The following is a 24,298-nucleotide window of genomic DNA, read 5'->3' as shown; positions in this document are numbered from 1 at the left end:
CGGGAGACGGCTACGATGTCTACAGGACCGCGGGAGATACAATAATGATTTACACGGCCGCGAGGGACGATCGGAATTAGGCCACGATCGCGCAAGACAATGATAATGTCCACATGACCGCGGGAAAAAATCAGAATTTTGCCTCATTCACGGAAGACGATGATCTCCATATGTCCACAGTACCGCAGGAGATACAAAAGTGATTTCTACATGGCCGCGAGGGATGATCAGAATATTGCCGCGATCACGGAAGGCGATGATAATGGCCACACGATCTCGGGAAAAGCTCAGTACTTTGCCTAATTTGCGGAAGAGGATGATGATCTCCACAAGACCGAGGGAGATGATTACCATTTTTTTACAATCGTGGGAGGCGATTAATATGTTCAAACGACCGCGGGGGACGATATAATGATGTCTTCACGGCCGCGAGGGGTGGTCAGAATTTGACCGCGATCGCGCAAGACGAAGATAATGTCCTTACGACCGCGAGAAAAGATCAGAATTTTGCCTCATTCGCGGTAGACGATGATAATCTCCTCACGACAGCGGGATATGCTCATATATTGCTTCGATCATGGAAGACGATAATTATGTCTAAACGACCTGACCGCTGAAAATAGTAAGAATCTTGCCGCAAACGCGGGAGACAATTACGATGTCTACACGGTGGCGAGGGATTATTAGAAAGTTTACCAAACTCGCATGCAAACAACCACCAATTTTTTTTATTTTCCAAATTTTTGGCGCCCCCCAAAAAAGCCAATTGCCTCGCGCCCTAGGCACGTGCCTACCGTGCCTATTCGGTAAATCGGCCCTGCCCTCATTTGAACTTTGATATGGGTGCCCAAGCAGTTATACAGGGTGATTGAAAAGTCTGGGTACGGCTTAATATTTTTAAAAATAATGCAGATAGAGCTAAAATACTTGGTACAAAGTTACAGGGCATAAAACTCTATTTTACTACATATTCAGTGATTCAATAACTCTTCAGGGGGACGTCCCACAAGGAGTCAGAAGACAATCTTAAATGGAAGCATAGTTCAATATGCACATCAAATTAAAGGTCTGTTTTAGTAGAATACAATGCCGCAAACCGCACTTCAAAAGGTTGATCCTGCGCAAAATGGCAAATGTTCAAAGATTTCTTGAATCCGCCATTTTGAATCTTTGAACGGCTGCCATTTTTTACTCAGGCATTCTTTTGAGCTTGAATTTACGGCATCGTAATCTAAAAGTGAAGACCTTAAATTTGATGTGCATATCGACCTATTCTTACGTTAACAATTTTCTTCCGATTCCTAGGGCTACTTGTGCCCCCTGAGGAGAAAGCGTATAACAGCATGTAAATTAAATGAATCTTTGAACAACTGTCATTTTGCGCAGGATCAACCTTTTGAAGTGCGGTTTGCGGCATTGTATTCTACTAAAAAAGACCTTTAATTTGATGTGCATATTGACCTATGCTTCCGTTTAAGATTTTCTTCTGACTCATGGTGGGCCGTCCCCCTGAGGAGGTAGCGCATCACTGGATATGTGTTAAGATAGATTTATATGCCTTATAACTTGATTCCAAGTTTTGTAGGTCTACGTTTATTATTTTTCAAAATATTAAGCCGTACCCAGACTTTTCAATCACCCTGTAGATATGGGTTCATTCAATTTTACTTCAAAATAAACTTGCCTGCCAAAAAGGAAAAAAGGAACTTTTCCTTCAAAAAGGAACTTGAGAGTTCCTTGTTTTGAAGCTTATGAGACTAAAACTGAGCTCATAAAGTGCCTACAGCTCATAAAGCTTATTCAGTGTTCCATATTTGGAAAACCAAGTGCTGTATATGTGTTTATAAAGCCAGATATTGCTGCATATACCCGATGTAGCCTTATTCTCCTATCGAGATCTGGAGCTAAAAACCAGATCTGGCTTGATAAACTCAGATCAGGCCCATAAATACCAAAATCTGATATTATTTATGACCAGATCTGGTTTCACCAAACGTTGACAAAAGCAATATGAGTGAAACATTCCAAGCAAGAGTTATTGTTTGAACCTAACCAGAGTAGACATTTGTAGGGCCAGGAGTCGGGAGTGTGAGGGAGCCCAGACTCCAGATCAGAACGGCCACTTCCGTCAAGCTGAAGTCTCACAGAGCAAGCACCATTGGTGGTGGATGTACAATATGGTCTTTGAGAAAGTTCATATCCTTAAACAATATAATGGTAAGCAAACTTTAATAAATCTCCGTAGTTGTCATTCAAGATACCAACTGTCCTCAACAGAATATCAGTAAAAACTTTACCTCGGAGTTAAAATATAAATAATAACTTTCAGTTTTAATTATCACGGTATCCAAAATTAGTTTGTCATTTAAGAGAGTTTACTTGTAAAATTGCACTAAGATGTTTTATTTCTAGTTCATGGAAAAAATCTATTTTATTTACTTAAAAAGAATAACTTTAGTCAAAAAGTCAAGAGGGGGTCTCCAGACTTATAGCTATGCCCAGAATGTTGAAGGCTGTTACCTCATTGCTACTAGTAGCTGTGACAGGTATCCGAATGAAACAAAGAGAATTCGCTATGAACAGTAATTTATTAAAATTATAACAAGAACTAATTGTAGCTTCCGACTTGCTGTATAATTAATATACGTTTAGTTTACAAACACAAATAACTTACTGTATGATCACAAATACTAACTGGCAAGAAAGAGAGAATACAATTTTGAAATGAGTTGTTTAGATCTACGAAGTTAAGATACAGATTTTCATGATAAGGTGCATTTTAGAAAAATGGGGGAAAGGCGACAATTTAGATGACCGACCGAGCCGAATTTAGAATTTAGACTAACTCAACTGAGTGCTCTCCGTCCATAGCGCAAAGTTGGCCGTGGAGGGGCAACATCCAATCAACGTTGCGGCTACGCCGCGTGATGTCGGTGCAACACTGCATAGTGCTGCTGCCTAACGATCAATCGGGGCGTTAGGCAAACTGCAGTTGCGCGGTTACTGATTTCATCGGGCGACCTGCTGAGCTGTCTCAGCAAATTCCAGCCACGCACGTTACACTTCTGAGAATGGCCTAGCGCTGAGCCACGGCTGACAAAATATTCCATGGTGAGGCAACTGGTTGACGCAAAAGTTGGGAGATTAACACAGTTCAATATTACAGACCCTCCTTTTATACTTGAAATAAAGCAAAGCTTTTGTGACTGTATTGACAGGGTTTCTTGAGGGTGTAACAAGAACCTCCCCAGCTGATATGTAATAGGTCTGGGAATTTTTGGGGCCGTCACATAGCGGCTACTACTCGTCCTCGTCAATAATTTCTATGTTGCATCATAGAATAAATACTTCATCTATGGTTGCAGTCACACTAGCTGACTAGTAGTAGTGAGTACAGTGAAATGCTTCTAGTGTTTTTAAGCATTAATTGCCATGTCATCAGTGGGGATAAGCTGACAGATCTTACGGCGTCTCTTGTTGTTAGGTGTAAGAGAAGTGTGTGAGGACTGAGGAGTTGCTTCGTAACGCAACGCAAGTAATAAGAATAAACGGAAGTGGGTATGTGATTGGATTTTAAGGAGACATAATTTTGGTGCATCTGTCACTCTTATGAAAGAACTAGCGAGTGTAGGATATATTTATATAACTAGTGAGGACCCTCAATCATACGTCAATATTGAAATTGGATCCAAACTCAATGAGTTGCTTGGCTACCAGCAACTAGTCGCTTCAAAAATAGAATATTTGGGCTACTAAATGTTTATTCGGTGAGGAGTGCTAGTCGCCGTTACTTACTATGTCATACCTAGCAATTAGTAGCCGCAACTCTAGTAGCGGCGAGCAAAGTCGCTACGTGTGACACGGCCTTAAAAGAGAATTTGTTTACAAATGATCTAGCCTATTTCAAACAAAATTCAATACAATAAATGTTTCAGTGAAGACATTTTTAAATTGAGATTAATGACGTTATACAATGTGGGACTCTAAAATAACAAGACTGGTTTTCTAAGAGACAAACTGTGTGTGCCTCAAAGCCAAACGCCATATTTCTGAGTTGCCTGGTAACCCCCCTCCACGTTAAGGCCAGTTCTACAACACTAAGTTTCTTAGTTCGGCCAAAGTCTTTGTTTGTTTCAGATTTGTGTATTTGCCTCTCGTGGAAAATGGTATAGTCCAGCAACCTGTCAGTGGGCATTTTTTGTGATGCTCGGTATGTCCACAACTGAGACCTATCACTCAAAATTTATTACCAAAATTTATGGGGATCAAAGTATATATCGTACACAGGTTTTTGAGTAGTATTAATGTGTAAAAGAAGGAAGAGAAGATATGAAAGTTGATCCACGCCCAGGACATCCCTCAACTTCAAAAACTGATGAAAATATTTTAAAGTAGGCAATCTAATATGTCAAGATTGTTGTTTGAGTACCCTTGCAGTTTCTTGTACTGTAGAAATTGACAAAGAATCAGTTCAACTATTATTACATGAACATAAAAGATCATCAAGAAAAAACTGTGTTCTAGAATGGTGCTTAACATCCTCACGCCTGAACAAAACGTCGCGTTCACGGATGGTAATGAGTGAAAATTTAAAAACGTACGTTTTCAGGAAAAGCACTTTGCAAAATTTTTCCCCTTTTTTCAAAACTTTTATTATTTTTTTTATTTCATTAACATTTGAAGTTTCATAAAATGTCCATGGTAACGCAATATCTTTGGTAGTTTTTTTTTTAAAGAGCATCTTTAGTGGAAAAACACAAAATCCTGTCACGACCATAACGGACGTTTAAATGAATATTAAAAATGGTTAATATTATTTTTATAACTATGTATTGCTATAAACTAATTTACTTTTATGACCATTATACAATAAAAAGGTCACTGAGCTTTTGGTATATTTGGTCTTTCTATAAAAAAAAACACTCAAAAAATTGAAAATAAGCCAATAAAATCTTTTTTACTTTGTATAACTCCGAAAAAACTTACCTGAGACCCGAAAAATCGTTATGTTTGTATAGAGGTGTGCTTATTTTGTGTTTAAATTATTAAAATATGACAATATTTTAATTTTTGAAATTTTTATGATAGAAATCATTAACGAAATGGTCAGGGACAAGCGGTACGGTCGTGAATTGTCTGGAATAATCTAAATCTTTCTAAACAATCCTTCAATTATACTGTTAGTTATAATAAAAATATGTGTTTCAATTGAACTAAACTGTTAAATTTTCAATTATATTAAAGTTATTGTCACGACCAAACACACACTGATGGTCGTGAAATTACGTGTTATTTGGCTCTGTTCTGGCGGTAGCCCTGCACCTCATGTTCGAGGATACAAAGTGGACTTCTAGGTTAATCTAGCAATTGAAATATCTAATAAACAAAAACTAACACCATGTCTACTTCACCGAATGGCTACGTACGGTCATGGACACACCAAAATTACAAAAAACACAATCTTTCCTTTATTAATCTTGTAATTCCTCCTTTCAACTCGAAACGACCGGCACTACAATCCTGACGTACACCCCGAACTAGTCTCTAAAACCAACTGACTCCATCGACGCCAGGCTTGCCACTGTCGTGCTCCAAAGTTGAAAATTTTTCCCAAATGGTCGTGACACCAAATCGAGGAACAGACTTATTTTGTCATGGTAGTCAGTTTGCAATGACAATAAAATTATAATATGCTCCTTTTATGTCAATTTAATAACCATTGATGACATAAAAATATGTCTTTATATATTTCGGCATGAATAATTAGTCTAAAAACAGCGTGAAAGTTGGAAAATGTACCCTAGGGACACGTCATGGTCGTGAATTTCAAGACTTTAAAAATACGAAAAAAATACCTAGAACCTATTTAAAACCAAATAAATGTGTGTAACATGTTGCCCCCGTCCCAAAAAATATTAAAACACATAATAATAAACTACAAATCCAGTATCTACGAAGTAAAAGGCCAGGGACATGAAAACGTACGTTTTTAAATTTTCACTCTAATTTGTTCTGCAGCCTTGGAAAACATCAAGAAAGATCCTAAACAGTATAGGATTTTTTTACTTGTTTTAACTTTTACAGATCTTCACAAAAAGTGACTTGTTACTCAATTATAATGCCCATTTTATAGGCCCAGAAATAATCCAACCAAATACGGTAGATTTTGCAACAATTGCAGTGGATTTATGCCCCTTTACAAGGCCAGGGAAAATAATTGCACCGAAGGTGTCTGCTCCACAATAATAACATCAATTGTTGCACACATTATATACTCCAATCTTCCACTAGAGTTACGAGACTACGACAGACACTCAATTACAAAGTACAAAAAATACATTGTTCACTGGCTCAAACTCATTGGTTGGGATGGAGCTAATGGATTAATAGTTTCAATTTACAGACCATAGGTGACAGCTGATACATAGGTGACTGTGTTGTGTGTGTGTGTGTGTGTGTGTGGTGTGTGAGTGGTGTGTGTATGACGGAGAGGGGGTATTTTGGGTGGTCAGGGTTTGTGTGGGGGGGGGGGAAGTGGGGTTGATGTGATAGTCATCTATATGTTCAATGCCATTTGTTTGATTTCGCTAGCGCTGTAATCATGACTTAAGTGTTTTCTTTAATTTTTCTGTTTTCAAAACTTTCATATATTTCTTTTTGTTTATTTATTTAGTTACTAGCTGTACCCGTGGGCTTTGCCCCGCTTAACTTCATAAGTATTCGCATGGCTCAATCACGTCCTGGTTGAAGTTCGTTCGCTACGCTCACTCACCTTCAGGTTGGAAATCGTTCGCTGCGCTCACTTGTTTTCAGGTTAGCTCGTTCGCTACACTTACTCGCCTCCAGGTTGATGTTCGTTCGCTACGCTCACTCACCTTTTGGTTGCAAAATAGCTGTTGTCATAAATTTAAAAAAGTCATCCCTTTTACTTTCTCCCCCTATAGTATATGGAGAAAGTATTGTTTTCGTCAAAATTTTCGAGTTTGAGTTTTGAGTGGATATATTCGTTTTGGGTCCCCCTGGACCCAAAAAAGTGGTTTTCGAAGTGATGTCTGTGTGTGTGTGTGTTTGTGTGTGTGTGTGTGTCTGTGTGTCTGGATGTGTACAGAGCTAGGGACTACACCTGTGGTCCGATTTCGATGAAATTTGGTATGTAGGTTCTAATCCATTGTATCTCCAGGCTTTTTTTTTCATTTTTTTGAAATTTTTATTTTTAATGGGGATTTTCCCATAAAAACCCATAAAAACTCTGAAAAATCAAATTTTCTTAAAAATGGCCAAAACGATTTTGATAAAAATTTAGTATGTTGTAGCCCTTTAAGTTCTGAACAAAATGGTACAAATTCCATTTCTCTAAAAATTACGGTTCAAAAGTTATGGTAAATTGTTATTTTCCCATAAAAACCCCGTAAAATAACGAAAAATAGGATTTTAGAAAAAAATCCGGTTTTAATTTAACATAGTATGTTATGGTCCTTAAAGTTTTGATAGTTTTTTCATTTTTAAAAAAATTAATTTTTTATGGGAATTTTCCCGTAGTTTTATGGTATTTTCTATGCAATCAATTATCATACTTTGCTACGGAATGTAGCAATGTTAAGGAAGGTAGCGGTTTTATGAGGCAAGGTTAAGGTTATGTCCCCTATTAGATTTAGAAAGTAAAAAGAGGTGATAAAAAATGGCAACAGGGTGATTTTTACTAACAAACGTATTGTTAAGCATGGAAAGGTTATGTCCCCTATTAGATTTAGAAAGTAAAAAGAGGTGATAAAAAATGGCAACAGGGTGATTTTTACTAACAAACGTATTGTTAAGCATGGAAAATCAACAAATCAATTTTAACACTCCAATCGAGCCAGAGAATTATATAAGATCAATTGTAATGATTGCCCTAAATATTATATAGGCCAGACTACTCGCTCATTTAAGCAACAATTTAAAGAGCACATTCCATCCAAAACAATAGCCCAGCAAAAATCCGCTTTCGCCAACCACCTCACAGACAGTAACCATAATTATTCTAGAAGGCTAGAATAATTATGGTTACTGTCTGCGAGGTGGTTGGCGAAAGCGGATTTTTGCTGGGCTATTGTTTTGGATGGAATGTGCTCTTTAAATTGTTGCTTAAATGAGCGAGTAGTCTCATTTACACTGTTATGGTTGATAAATGTCAAGGGACCATAACCTACACATTTTACATAGTTACTCTAAAAAAGGACGGTTTTTAGATTGTTTAGAGGAATTCGAGATATACAAATCCATCAAGATTGAGCCACAACACATTTTAAATGAACAGACTTCTTTCAAGTCCAACATTATCTATTACGCAGCGATTAGAAGAGGACAACAATACCACCGGCATTCCATAGATAACGGGAGAGGAGCAAGGACATCTCAGTCATGACCACGCAACTACCCGTGCCGCGTCGTAGTGTCCTGTACTGGCCAGTAGCTAGCAATGTTAATCCGTATTTTCGTGTTTCGTGTTGTATGTGTGTGTTTTTATGTTTACCGACGCCCTCAATTTGAGTGACATGACATTTTTTAACAGCCTAAGACGACAACAATAGGATCACTGACGGACAGGTAATATAATCCATTTTAAACAATTGATATACAGATCAGCAGTAACAGTTACACATAATGGTTCAAAAATAACAATTAAAAATTCTAAAATGCAAAGCAATACAACCATAACAATATAATATTCAATGCAGTAGCAACAAATATAAATAGAATATTATAAATTACATAACAGTCATCTTGGTCTGTTTGTTCAATAATAACTCACTCCCAGGCACGGGTTTTCCCATGTGGGTTTAATTTCGTGTATTTATATTTTAGCAATTGCAGTATATATTGTACATGTAATATTTGTAAAATGCTTGTAACAATGTTTATTTGAAATGAAAGAAAATAAATTTTGATTTTATTTGATTTGATTGTTGCTGGATTCATATACTGGGATACTGAAAATTACAGGGGTTTGTCATTCATCGATTGCATTTGTAAAATATTTGTAAGTTTAATGAACAATAGATTGACTGAGTGGGTTGAAAAACGTAAACTTTTAACAGAATTCCAAGCAGGGTTCAGACAAGGTTATTCAACAGTGGATAATATCTTTAATCTTTATTCTATTTTAAGTTTACAGCTTAATGTTAAGAGGGGAAAGGTGTTTGCATTTTTTGTGGATTTTTCGTCGGCTTTCGACACAATAGATAGGAATGCTTTGATATTTAAATTATCGTGCCTAGGTGTGTCGACGAAAATGATTGAAGTGATAAAAAATATGTATACGGGCACAGTTTCAAGTGTTTGGTGTAAGGAGGGGGTTACTGTACCTTTCAGCACAAATGTGGGTCTGAGGCAAGGATGTATTAGCTCTCCGATTGCGTTCAGTTTACAGTATTTATAAATGACATGCCTGATTTTATTGGGGGAGGTCTTCATTGTGCAGGCAGAAAAATCAATATGTTGATGTACGCAGATGATATAGTATTTTTGGCTCCTACGGCGACCTGTCTACAGCTGATGATTTCAAATTTAGAAAAATAGTTTTTAGGAAAGGGGGGAAATTGGATAAAAATTGTAAGTGGTTTTATAAGGGGAATCCTGTAGAAATTGTAAATGAATATAAATATTTAGGTGTTTTGTTTACGACATCCTTATCCTGGGAGACACATTTTAAGGAGAAATCTAGAATAGCAAAGTTTGCTATAAGCTCATCATGGTCAAGATTGTTAAATTGTAGGACTGCTTCTTTCAGTTCAAAATGTATTTGTTTTAATTCCATTATTAGATCCATTTTGTGTTACAGTGCACAAGTTTGGGGTTGTTACGAAAGTGCACAGGTAGAAGCCGTTCAAAGGAAGTTCAATAAAAAGTTGTTAAAATTGCCTAGAAATACCGAAAACTATGTTTTGTATTTAGAGACAAATTTTGAAAAAATTGCATTTATTCACATTAGGTCAAAATATAAATTATTTAAAGAAAATCATGTTTAAAATGTCAACAGATCGTTTGCCTAGAGCTTTGTTAGGAGAAATTATTACAAAGAATGTTGGTTGTATTTCACTCTGGAAATTACTTGGTAAGAAGTTCGATATTGAGATTGATTTTAAGTCATGGGAACAACAGAGGGAGCGGGTAGTGGTGCAGCTTACGACAGTGGTCGAGTGCGAGAGAGAGCGATGGCATGGTTTTTGTGTAGGGCAAGCGATGACAGCGCGATATCGAGACCAATACTTGCTCCTTGACCTTGACCGCAGCGGCAGGATATTGCTGACTGATAAGGCTGACATTTGACTTGTGTCGTGGCTTATTAAGGCTAGAGCTCAGCTGATTCATTTGAATTATAAACCATGGAATGATGGAAGTGGGCTTTGCTCCCTTTGTAATTTAAATCAAGATGAAACAGTATTTCATTTTGTAGCAGAATGTCCAATTTTAAAAAACATTAGATTTAAATGGTTGGGATTTAATCCAAGAATTTAATTTTTAATACGACTCTCTGCTGCATATACCATAGTTAGATGTTACTTATTCGTTTTTTCCTTATGTATATATATATATATATATAAAAAAATGTTTTTGTAAATGAAGTTAAAAGTGTATAAATTATTGTTTTTTTTCTTTTATATTACTGTAAAGTTGGAATTGTTTTTTTTTTGTTAAGGAGAAGGTATGTATGTTGCCAACCAAACAGATGGTCAACATTGACCATTGTTTAATAAGTGTTAGGTTTTTATTTTAGCAGTACCTATGTATTTTATTTTATGTGCAAGTTAGTGTTGTATATGTTGTACATATGGAGGTAGACTATTATGTAATTTGTACAATAAAGCACTTTTTCATTTCATTTCATACTAGTGTACCTGTTGCTCGAATTCGAGCAATTGCGAAGCATTACAGGCGATTCAAAGATTATGGAAATACTCACGATCTACACAACAGTTAGATATAATAAAAATCTTTTGTAAATTTCATATTATCTGTTTTCAAAAAGCTTATCTTGTTTTTTTAGTGTTTTCTACAAATTTTTCCCTCTCATATCCGCATTAGGTTGTCTATGACAACGACGATAAATTAAACAAAAAATAATTTCTATTTCTTCTACTTGGTTGTGTTCTATGACTTTTCTATGTTTCCATTGTTTGCAAATCGATTATTTCAATGATTGCTCAAGAAATGTAGAACAGAACAGTGTTAATTCAGTTTTATTTTTAGCCCATATCAAATTGTCCAGGATTCCTCGCTCTTTTCCATTGTAATAATTACACCAACCCAAGTTTCGTCTACAGATGCAATATGCCAACGAATATCACCTACGTACAATCTCCAAGAAGTGGTAAAAAAGGCAGAAACCAACCCATACAATAGATATAAGTTAACTCCTAAAGAAATAATTTTAAGAGTTACTGTGATATTATGATTTTCCACTGATTTGGTAATTATATTGCAAAACATGACACGATGCAGAAGAAAATCCAATTTAAAATCAGAAAACCCCATTGCAAATACTGTACATCATTTTGACAAACTCAATAAATCACAATTTAAATATTAACAGCTGTTTCAAAGTACTGTAGTGTAGAATTATGCATATGGTCGTAATGTAAACAAATCTGAAGAGGCAACTTTAAAGGCTTCTGGGGCAGAGCCCCATGGGAATTTACCTCGTTCCTCTTTTGATGGCTCATCTACAGACCAAGACCTTTCTTTAGAGACCCCTACCAAGTTTCTACGCCCAGCCGTTCTCTCAAATTAGCTGTGACAAAAACCCTGTTTTCCTCCATAAGAATAACATGGGATGGGAATTTAAAGGCCACTAGGGCAGAGCCCCAAGGGAATTCACCATGTTTCTCTTTTGATGGCTCCTCTACAGACCAAGACCTGTCTTTAGACACCTCTACCTGAGCTTCTACACCCAGCCGTTCTCTCAAAATAGCTATGACAAAGAAAAACAGTTTCAAATTAATATATAGATACTGGGATCAGCGAGCTGTAGACGACAAAGATGAGGCCAATTCTGTTTGGGAACTTTTACTGATGGTAAAATAGATGTAAGCTTTGACAGGATCTAGAACAAAATTGCATGTGGATTAGAGGTTGAGCTAAGCGTGATGTTAACTCTTCCTCGAGTGGTGGAACTGTGAGTCCTACCTATTCGGACTAAGGAACAAATGCTGGTGATTGTTTGAGTTCTAAGGCTTTAACGATCCGTTCACTGAATCATAATTCAGATCCTTGGTCAATCAAGGCTCTAGCTGTTACAGTGTTCCCCTACATTGACCTGAGCTGTTGCCAAAAACACGACAGATTGATCACGGTCTAGGTTTGATGTAGGATTAATGGATATGTTTGATTAATGGATTTGCTAGAACTTTTACTTTCAGATTCAATTTGATTTAGCTTTAAAAGATGACTGATTTGATGAAAGAGATTTTGTTGCAGGTACAAAATTAATCATTGCATCATGAATCATTGTATGATGACATTTGTTGCAGTTTAGACAACATTTTTTGGATTTACAATTCTCTAAGAGATGTGGTCCAAGACAATTAAAGCACAACTGATTTGATTGTTAAAACTCTTTTCTGCAAAGTGGAGTTTTATGATGAAATGATGGACACTTAGACAGATCATGGTTACAAAGAACACAAGCACTAGTTTTGTGCTTGGTTTTGTTCTCATGATTGAAACTAGATTTGAATTTTGAGGGTGCATTACCAAATTGCTGTGTTGGACTTAGACTACTAGCTAATTTCTGAATACTACGTCCTTCTATGTTCTCCAAAGCTCGAGCTCTTCCATCCACGAAGTCCAGTAGTTCTTCTTCGTTGGTTTAACCGGAAAAACCGTTATCCGAACTGGCCTCGGTCCCGAGGAGTCTTGATAAGAGGGAGTCTACTGTATGCTGTCCTTCAGAACTTCTGATTTTGACTCCATATCCTTTCATGATCACGGTCAAATTACATCCATGTTGATTACAAAACTTCCAGTCTTGTCTTAACTTCTGATTTGTTCAATGATGTGGAATCTGAATTTTTATTTTGAAAAGGTTTGAGGTGATTTCGCCTTAAGATGGTTCGTGATTTTTGTAAATTCAGTTTTGATTCCAGAGATAACATGACAATCTTCCAGGATAAAGATGTAAGATAAAAAGTTTGATGATGATTTTCTTGATGGTATTTTTTTTATGAATCACAAAAACGATTGATAACTAGTTATTATCCGGCTTTAAGTTGGACCAAATGTAAAAATTTGAAGATATTAAGGGTGTTTGGTCAAAAATTTGATGTCTTATTTTTTGTTATTGTTCAATTGTACTAAAAATTAGAGATACAAATATATAAGACAACATTTTCTATTTTGAATATCAAGCGAAATATGGAGCTCGAAAGTAGTAAATTTTTCATCTTTGATATTAAGAGTATCAATTCACAGGGAGAATGGGTAATGCGATTCTCACCAAAATTGGCATTCAGGCGTGCAAAAATAAGATAATAATCACAAGCTATTAAAAATTATAAAATTTTAAATTTTTTTTAATTTTGTTTTTTATAAAAAAAATTTTTAAATTAAAATTTGTTTAAACATTTTAAAAATAGCTGTTTGTTTTTGGGGAAAATTTATCTGTATGTTGGAGTTTAAAAAAATGTGATATGTCAACTCGTTTGGGCTGTGAATTCGTACCTTTGATGCCTTGCGCTGTCGGAGCACTACTCGTTGAGAGTGTGTACACTAACACCGGGGTATTAGAATACAATGATAAACTTATTCTTTCAAAGTTAAAGGATGTTAATAATTACGTGATGTTAAAGTATTCTAAAGCCCCGGTGTTAGTGTATACATTCTCAACGAGTAGTGCTCCGACAGCGCAAGGCATCAAAGGTACGAATTCACAGCCCAAACGAGTTGACATATCACTTTTTTTAACACTCCAACATACAGATAATCAATCAATCAAAATAACTTTATTCATATTGCACATTTTGTACAAAATGGAGTCAGTTATAAAAACACAATATTAAACTTAAGACTACTTACAGAGAATATTGTTACTATCAAAAAATCAAATTTCAGGAAGTTGGAAAAAATCTTCTAATTTATACAAGGGTCTGTTGGTGAGAAATAATTTCAAAAAAAATTTAAATGAATTAAAATTAGTTATATTTTTTAAATTGTCTGGCAAGCAATTGAAATATTTAACACCACTATAAGATGGGATTTTTTCGTAAACCGATAAATTGTGTCTGTTGAATGCCAATGCATTACCTTTTCTGGTTGAATACTGTTCAGTACTTATTAATATTTATAATCATCCCCACATTATTTATTTACTCTTTGATTTGCTATGTTCATATACATTTGTACCAGCTGATGTTTAATTATTAATTGATACTGTTTATATCTCAGTGTAAAAAATGTTTCTTTCAAATACAGTTAAACTATTTTCCAATCTATTATTTCTTTTATTCTCATCTAAAATACAGTCCACTTATTAATTATCACACATATTTTTTGGTCCTTGCGAGCCTGGATTATTTACTTGAACCTTTTATTTCAATTAACTAAATTTTCTAAATTCTTTGATGTTTTTAACTTGTCTACCTATGTCTAGGAAGAAAGGAGATCAGATTACTCAAGAGATAACTGTTTTAGAGTTTCAAAGAGACACTTTTGTCAAGAAGATAAAAACTCTCCATTCAATCAGTGTTGACTTACATAATGGTCCAACAGCATATAACAATTTTAAAGGTCGCTTCGATGAACTCAAACCTACTTATGAAGAATTCCGCCACTGCCACATCGACATTATAAGACTCAAAGTTTCTCTTGATGACACAGAAAACCTCTCCATATACCAAACTATTGTTGATGAAGTCGATGAACTGAATTATTCCATTCTATCAACCAACTTGAAGTTTGCTCCGTCTGCTGAATCAAATTGTAGGTACCAATTCTAATGGGTCAGGTGAGCATGCACACACCAATAGTAAGGTAAAACTTCCCAAAATCTCTTTACCTAAATTCAATGGAAACTTGAAAGATTTGCCTAATTTTAAAGATTTATTTTGTTCCCTAATCCACAATAATGAAACACTTTCTCCAGTCGAAAAATTCCAATATTTGTTGTCCTGTTTGAGTGAAGAACCACATTCTTTGGCACGTACTCTTCCAATAACTAGTCAAAATTATGAATTAGTTTGGGAACAAATTGTCTCTAGGTACGATGATAAACGTCGCCTAGCCACACATTATTTGGAGGAAATGATTGCTTTATACCTTCATTACATGTCTCTTCTCTGAAAGCTTAAAGACATTTATTGGACACTTGTTGTGAAAATGCGAATGCATTGAACGCAACAACCTTCCTTGTAGATTTAGGAGATTTTATGCTGTTTCACACTTTAATTCAAAAACTTGACAAACATACGAGACAATTATTTGAAAGAGCTTATTCGAAAAGTGAATTTCCCACATTTCATAACTTAATAAGTTTTTTGCCTGATCATTGCAAAGCTTTAGATGCTACTGCTACTAATATTCGAACAGCCCCAATGGCACAGAAACCTAAGCCAAATTTACTTCAAAATGCTTACAAACCATCTAATGTGGCAAGAAACACTTATGTCACTAATATTCGGACACCCAATAGTATTTACTGTGACGAACCACACACAGTGTACACTTGTAGGCCTACAAAGTTTTCAGCTTTGTCCATCAAGGAGCGTAGGGATGCTGTGCAATCAAAACGAGCCTGTTTCAATTGTCTCAGCATTTGGCATATGTTGGGCAATTGTACTTCAACATCTACATGCTGAAGTTTTAGTAAACGACATCATACACTTCTCCACGACGAGTCTCGTTCGCATCAAAGAAAATCAGATCAGGTATGTCATGTGTCACATTTTTACAAAAGCCAAACAAACACTCCCGAAGATGACAAGCCAGTGATGTCAGGATTTGGATCAGGTAAGACTGACTCAAATACTTCAGTGTTACTCGGTACAGCAGCTATTCAAGTGAGTGATTCATTTGGTAAATATAGGACATTTCGAGCTCTTATTGATCCAGGATCTCAAGCTTCATTTATTAGTGAATGATGTGTTCAACAGCTACGGCCTTCAAAGACAAAAATTTAATGCTCCGGTACAAGGATTATCTCAAACATCAGTTGAGGCAAAGGGGTGTGTCAATTTCACTATCAAACCTCGCTTCCAACATGGGCCCATTCTAAACACTAACGCTATTGTCCTCTCTCAAACTACATCTTCTTTACCTTATACTTCTCTTGACTCTGAAATAAGAAAATATTTCCAACGCTTTGAACTCTCGGATCCACATTTTGATGTTCCTGGAGGTATTGATGTTTTGCTCGGAGCTGATTTGTACCCCGACATTTTTGATGGTGGGCGGAGATCTACCCCTCATGGTATGCCTACTCTCTACCACAGCATTTTTGGTTGGGTTCTAATTGGACCTATAAAAGTTCACCACCCAAGTAAATCCTTTCTTACTAAAGGACCATCAAACTATTATGAAAGACAAGACTACTCCACAGACAAGAAGATGTTAACCTACTCTGCTGGATCTAAAGAAATCAGCAATTTTTCAAGATCATACAGAAACCAAACTAGACAAGAATTTCACATAAACACAAGAGTTGCCAAGGATAGGTCAAATAAGAAAAACCACTAAAGTTGTTTTTGGTGGGCGGTTATGTTCAGTACTTATTAATATTTATAATCATCCCCACATTATTTATTTAAAACTCTTTGATTTGCTATGTTCATATACATTTGTACCAGCTGATGTTTAATTATTAATTGATACTGTTTATATCTCAGTGTAAAAAATGTTTCTTTCAAATACAGTTCAACTATTATTTCTTTTATTCTCATCTAAAATACAGTCCACTTATTAATTATCACACAAATACATATGAAAAGAGTTCAATTTTGGCAATCTTTCATGGTTTGATTTAATATAAAGGGCTATTTGATAAATGTATAAGCTAAAAACAGTCATAATTCCTATTTCTTTAAAGTGCTCTTTTGCGGATTCTTTTGATTTTAGTTTTAGCATGATGCGAATTGCTTCTTTCTGAAGTTCCAGAATACTGTTTAGTTTAAAATTTGATGTGCCACCATAAAGACACAACCCAAAAGAAATGTGTGATTCAATCAGGGAATGATGATATACTATTTTTAAGGTTTTTAAACTAATAAATTTTGACATCTAACTTAATGCATGTATGCCTGAGTTGACTTTATTACAAACATTTTCAACATGACTGTCCCAGTTGAATTTATCATCTATATGTAATCCAAGAAATTTTATTGTTTTAACTTCATTTAGTAAAGTTGTATCCATAAAAATATTAAAATCAGGTGTATTTTTGCTCGTTGAAGAAAAATTTATATAATTGGTTTTTATTGGATTCGGTAATAAATTGATTTCATTTAAATATTGGTTACATTTGGTAAGCTCAACAAAAGAAGAGACTTCCACATAAGAATTTGAATTTCCGGATATTTTTATATTGATGTCATCAGCAAATAAACAAACACAATTGGGAGATTCTATCAATGAGGGGAAGTCAGTCATGTAAATTAAGAATAATAGGAGCCCCAATATTGATCTTTGAGGGACACCATACTTAACAATTTTTGTTGAAGAAGTGTAAGTAATTAATTGGTTATGGCAATTTATGTGATCAATTGTGACATACTGCTGCCTGCCTGTAAGATAAGATTCAAACCAACGCCAAGCTCTCCCTTTTACACCGTTATATTTAAGTTTTTCAAGAAGTAAATCATGTGAGACACTATCAAAGGCTTTTGTTAAGTCCAAGAATATTCCAACTACTTAACCATATTGTTCCTTATCTAATAAATTATTTACCTCTAAGTATTTTGAAAGTTGTATATGCACAACTCGCTGAAAATTTTTGGAAAATGAGCATAACAATGAGATAGGTCTGTAATTACACATTTCTTCTGGGCTACCATTCTTATAGCAAGGTTTAATTTTAGATTTTTTTAGTTTTTCGGGGAAAATTCCAGAGATGAAAGAGGAGTTTATAACATGTAGTAATGGTAATAATATATATAGACGAGCCTGTTTAATTATTGGCATTGGTATTTCATCCCAGCCAGTAGAAAATTTATTATCAAAAGAAGTTATAATTTTGTCCAGCTCTTCATAAGTAATTGGTGAAAGACTAAATCTTGATATCAATTTTTTGGAGGGTGAAATAATATTTTTTGAACCAGTAGAAGATATTAGTTTGCACAATATGTCATTTTCAACCATCATTGTATAGTAATCTACTTTTAAGCTTAGGAAAACAAACATCAAAATCATTCTTAATTATATCAAAGAAAATGTCAAACTTATTATTAACAGGTGCATTGAACACATTGATCCAGTTTTCACTTTCTAAGAGTTTACAAAATTGAGCAATGCTATAATCAGTATTTCTATGGTATGTTATAATTATTATTTTTGGCGTTTTTGAAATTACTGCTCTATTTTTTAGTTATCGATTGATGGCTTGTTCCCTACAGTTTGTTCTAATGTGCTCTATTTTATTTATGAAATACTGTGGTATTAAATTATTACAAGTTGTTAAAAGTAAGTAATATTGATACAAGAACAGTTTTTAACAAATTTTTCTGCATAACCATTTCAAGAAGACAGTAAATAAACTTAATATTATTGAGCGAAGCTCACTTTCCCTCACTTTGTAACTTCTTTGTAAGAGCATCAGAATGTAATGGCTTGACCAATTGATATGAAATTTGGCCAACAGCTAAAGAATACTGAGCACAATGTTTTGGTAAAAAAATATTTGCAAATTTCCTTCTGGATTTTATTTTACGGGTCACGCAATTTCGCTTGTTATTTTAATGTAAGTTGAAAGAAAAATTATATTGGGTTTATGACATCTATATATTTAATACACGACATGAAACTTTGTGAACAATAAGGCTTTTTTGTTTTAAGATTTAACCCCACATATTATGTACCAAAATGTTCGTCTAGGTATCTAGATGTGCAAACCGGCTTAAGATTTTTGAAATATATCTTTTTAAGGGCATGGGCTGCCCTCAAAGTTCCTTCCATAAGGATAACATTGTGATTGATTTGAATGTTATTATATTCTGAAACAGATGTCAATAAATTAGTTTAAAGAAAAATAAATCCCAGCTGTTATGTTTGGTTTTGAAATGTAAACAGTTTGCATGTTTTTAAAAATAACTAGAAACCCTGCAAAGAAATTTTACCTATAGGACAAGAAGGGAGAAATGTTTTATATTATAGTTTCTATTATACATGCCAAGGATCCAACGGAAAAGAAATATTGCCGGTCGGACATGGCGAGTCAACATACGGCAAGCAATGCAAAACGTAAGGAGCCCAGACGAGGAGCTGGAACAGTTAGTGGCAACGTGTACTTACAAAATTGCACTGACTAATACAAGAATTCAGCAGCATTCACTTGGCGAGATGGCATTAAAATGTCAGAAATGTGGTGTGCTACATTTTAAAGAAGAAAAAGAGGACGAGGCGAAGGATTTTCATCCTGCTGCCATAAAGGAAAAGTGAATCTACCACCATACCGAGAAAGCCGTTATATCCAGAGCCTACCAAATGGAGCAAATCATACAAAGAGAACACTAGATCGTGCAACTCTGCGCTCGCAATGGTCAGCACTCGAGCTAAAATTGAAGAACATAAAGGTGGAGGGCCTTACTGTATAAGGTGCACGACACAATTTATCACTCAATTGGACCTTTCAACCGTCAGAAGGGGAGCATCCCACATATGCCCAACTTTATATCTATGACGTCGAAACCGCTGTTCAAGAAAGAAAGAACAAAGCTAATGCTCTTGCAGAACTGAACTCATGCACATTTTGACTCAACATTTGGTTGATATTAATCCATGCGCGCAAGTGTTCAGCATGATGAGCTCCTTCCTCCAAAGTACTCCTACTGAACTGCAAAAAGAACTTAGAATGCATATACTGTAGTCAACGATCAAGCTCAAGACCAATGTCGATACAACGACGCAACATCTAACGACGTTGCTATATTATCCTAATTTATTATTCGTGCGAATTCGCACGGGTTCACCTAGTATGGGTTTATCTCGTTTCATTTAAATAAGATAAACATATGTTAATTGTTTGTAACTGTTTTGTTTACATTTCAAAGTTTACTTTCATCATAGGTTAAAGTTGGAATGTAACAGTTTATCAATGGAAGTAGTTTTGCTATATTTGTTTTGAGCATGCCTCAAAGGCCTTGTCGTAATATTGGTCGTCGCACCGATAATGCAAATATTGTAAGAGAGTGGCGTCGTGAACAAGAAGAACCAGATGAAGCAGTGGCGGAAGAATCTGATAATGAAGGCAGTTAGCTAATCAATTCTAACATGAATTAGATGCACAACAATTTTACACTTGCACTAACTGTCATCGCCAACAACTAACAGCTTCAAACCAATCACCGATTTGTTCGCGTTGTCGTTCAAGTGCAACTAAATTCACGGCGTTAAATAATATGGATGTGTCAAGTGTCCCGAACGAATTAACTGACCTGACGATTGTAGAACAAATGTTGATTGCACGAGTACATCCTGCTATGCCCATTTACAAAGTACAAGCAAATGGTCAGGATGGCCAGTTTCACTACAAAGGTACAGTATGAACTACAGTAGAGTCCCGCAAACTCGGCGTAATGTGGACTGAAAGGGTGCCGAGTTTGTGAAATGCCGGGTTATCGGGAACTAGGCTTAACAATACAGTTTTGAAGCTTTTCAACCGCCTTTTTTATTTATATTTATATTACAAGTCAGTATTAAGTCATCAGATATAGTGAAAGAAGTCCTTGGTGCCTTAGGAAATAAAAAAATGTATACTGTACATACATATTTAACTAAAAAATCACAAATTTTCTGAGCCAGGTGATGGCCGAGTTATCCAGACTGCCGGGTTATCGAGTGCCGAGTTTGCGGGACTCTACTGTATCAGCTAAATTTGTCAATCTTTAGAATTTAAATAATATCGGGCAAACAAACGGTGAATCTGTTGAAAGGGAACATATTGTAGGGTGTTAGCTGCTTTAGCCATTGACAATCTTTAAATAATGCTTCGCTCATTTATGCGTCTAAAGTGTAACGGCAGACCAACCTAGTCTTAAATAGTTTTACTTACTAATTGGATGCAAATTGTCACATGTTTTCATCCATAGTTTCAATTTTCGTTGGGTTTTGGCATCCTGTGCATCAATCCGCCTGCAACAGGATCTGGACAGGTTAGGCACTGGACAGGTTAGACACTGGTGTCTAAACTATACAGACTTACTGAACCTTGTTGCTGAACCTTGCCCTGACTGACCACAGACAACCTACTCCTTATCAATCTAGGACTAGTTATGTAACTTAGGAGTACATTACCTAGATAACTGATCCTGGAATTTGGCTTAATAAATAATTTTAAATATAAGAAGTGATAAGAAAATAGAATACATCTATATAATATATACTACCTGATAATAAATTAAGACAAACATCAAGACTTATTAATATATTATAGAGGAAATTTTTATTTGATTTTTATCTAAAGATTATTTCAATTTTATTTAATATTATTTTTATTCATAAGCAAGCATTGAAAACAAATGTTATAAATTAAAACTGGTCTAATTAAAATGGGTAGAACTTTAAATTTAACCCTGGTGACAAAGTCTTTGCCAAAGTAAGAGGCTATCCTCACTGGCCAGCTTTGATTGACAGTATTGATGCTGAAAGCAAATTGCCTAAGTATAAAGTTACGTTTTATGGCACACACGAAGCTGCTAGTGTAAAAGAGGTTGACTTATGTCAATATCAAGGTGAACAACCAACATAAACATTTTTTTTCATTTACCTAGACTCAAAATAATCAGTAAATTATAGGCTTTAATTTGATGTGTTGTGCTGTTGATCGTTAGAATCAGTTACTTTTAAGAAACTGTATTACTCAATCAAATATCATAAATTTCATTATTTCTCGGATATTATATTTACTTTAAAGCTGCGGAGCAGCATGGGTCCTCTAGTACTTTGATAAAGGTTTACTTTATGTTTGCATATTTAATAGTGAAGAATTTAAACGTTGTTGAATGCACAGTTGTGCTCCGATTGAGGCTTAATATATTTGGACTTATTCAAAAGTAAAATGGTTTTCTGTGCTGCAATCCGTGGAAACAGTGTGACATTATTTCAAATCATGACAAATACAGAATGTTGTGATTATTCAAACCTACAAAACAGTTGATGAAAGTAAACATCTGCTTTTAAATTATATTTATTTGTAAACATTGTAGTTCCAAAAGTCTGACATTGGACCCCTTAAAACCCTTTGGGGCAGAGCCCTTTTGACAGATCTGGACCAAACTTCACACAAACCATCCTTGAACAATGCTCAATAGGCCCTAATGCCTAGTTTAATTACAATCTGTCGAGCGGTTTCGGTGTCCATAGGGTATATACATACATACATACTTCCTCTTTTATAGATTGGTATAGATCACATAGAAAAAAATCCTACAGTTACCTAACAATGTACATGTTCTCTCACTGATTTGAGAAATGTCTCACTCCAGATTTGCAACGTGAAGGCACGTTTCTTTACCAATTTATTTGTTTTATGGTAACTGTAGGAAAAATATTATGTGCAACTCGAGTGCAAAGTGCAATCGCCTCACTCGAGAAACCACTCACTCGTGAGTAAGGATTTCTCTCGAGTGAGGCAATTGCTCACTTTGCTCACTATAAATAACTGCTGTTTTACCTTACCGCAGCTGATTTTGGGGGATATCTGGTTTCCATGGCAACACAACCTTGTTTGTTATTCGTAAAAATAAATGAGTAAATATGCAAAACAAGAAGCAAGATAAACATCATAAAGTAAGAAGAAACAAAAAGGGGGAAAATAATAATAATTAAATAAATAGTGGACTGTGTAGCGGTGACACGAGCGGCACTCGTAAGTCAGCCGCTTTGCCGTAACGCTCTCAAGTCTTAAGCTGGCGCCAATGGATTAAATTAAAAAAGTGGTTTTTTAATTTGTAACATGTTTTTTTTAGGGCCGGTTTTGTTCCTAGAAGAAGGCCAGTTTGTAGCGCCTGACACTGTACACATGCTGCGACTGATGACAGAGCTGGCGGCCGTGCAATGTCCCGAATGTAACAGCTTCCATCTCCACAACCCACATGGCTCACAGCTATACAAGGTTGAAACCAACAAGGTGTGTAAAGGAGAGTGTGGGCAATCTTGCTTCTGTGTGATCTTGTACTTCAGTAACTTTGTCTTTGTGTACTTAAATATTCAACAAACTGTTACAAAGTTGAAGAGATAGAACATAAACACCATGGTGCAGAGTTTTAGGCAAAGATGAGCGAATGAACGTTGACACCCTTGTCACAGCTTTAAGCCTGTTAGTCCCTTATTCAGATTAATCTGATATAAGCTGATGATCAAGGAAGCTGTATTCGGTTTTGACTATTAAGGCTACATGAGTTGACTCTATTTGCACAAATTTATGCGTGTGGGCACGACAACAAGCAGGGGCATCGTAAGAATAAAATACTGGAGGGGGGACTTTTTGAATTTCTGAACTAATTTACACAGATTTCCCAACTATATTGCACAAATTTTCCAACTATATTACTCAAATTATCAACTATATTTCATGATTTCCCAAATATATTACTCAAAATTCCCAACTAATTATTATTAATTTTTAAAGCATCTTTATAGCTAAAATAAGTTGGCCTACACAAATAAAAAGAAAAAGGTTTCTCTCACATTATTGAGTTGATTGTCAATCTTCATTTTTGATTGTGTCTGAAGTGTTTCAGCAAATGTTTACTCCTGTGATCAATAATAAATTCAGTTTACAGCCTCTTAAAATATTTTTAATAAACACTCAGTGGATACGGCTCTCCACACGCAACTCAGAAAGGAAATTTCTCTAAAAAAGCCTTGAATTACTGTGTACTACAGATACGTTACATAACATTTTTATCATAGTTTCTCAGGATATAAAATTTCTAACACTGATTTACTTATATTATTAGTTTATACAGCTAAGTCAACAGCTTATAGACAGTTTCAAACTTCCCAAAATACCAACTTATACCTTCAAATACCCAAGAATTCCCAAATTTTACACTTTTCAAAGATGATTTGGGGGGGGGGTGGCTTCCCCCCTACCCCCCTTGAGCGATGCCCCTGA

General features: G+C 35.4%; 1 protein-coding gene across 4 annotated transcripts in view; it reads left to right on the top strand.

Annotated features, from left to right (window-relative positions):
- LOC128985063 (alpha-1,6-mannosyl-glycoprotein 2-beta-N-acetylglucosaminyltransferase-like) overlaps positions 1-24,298 on the top strand; it is a 99,930-nt gene that overhangs the window by 61,544 nt on the left and 14,088 nt on the right. For all 4 annotated transcript variants that reach the window (XM_054404453.1, XM_054404459.1, XM_054404445.1 and 1 more), the window contains 2 exons: positions 2,072-2,217; positions 23,148-23,308. In XM_054404453.1, the coding sequence (XP_054260428.1) occupies positions 2,072-2,217; positions 23,148-23,308 (307 nt within the window). The remainder of the gene's footprint in view (positions 1-2,071; positions 2,218-23,147; positions 23,309-24,298) is intronic.

The sequence above is a fragment of the Macrosteles quadrilineatus genome, unplaced genomic scaffold (assembly GCF_028750875.1).
Source record: "Macrosteles quadrilineatus isolate MER2022 unplaced genomic scaffold, UCM_ALF_1.0 Scaffold_1__1_contigs__length_201487025, whole genome shotgun sequence".
NCBI classification, from domain to species: domain Eukaryota; kingdom Metazoa; phylum Arthropoda; class Insecta; order Hemiptera; family Cicadellidae; genus Macrosteles; species Macrosteles quadrilineatus.
This window is presented reverse-complemented; position numbering and strand designations above follow the sequence as displayed.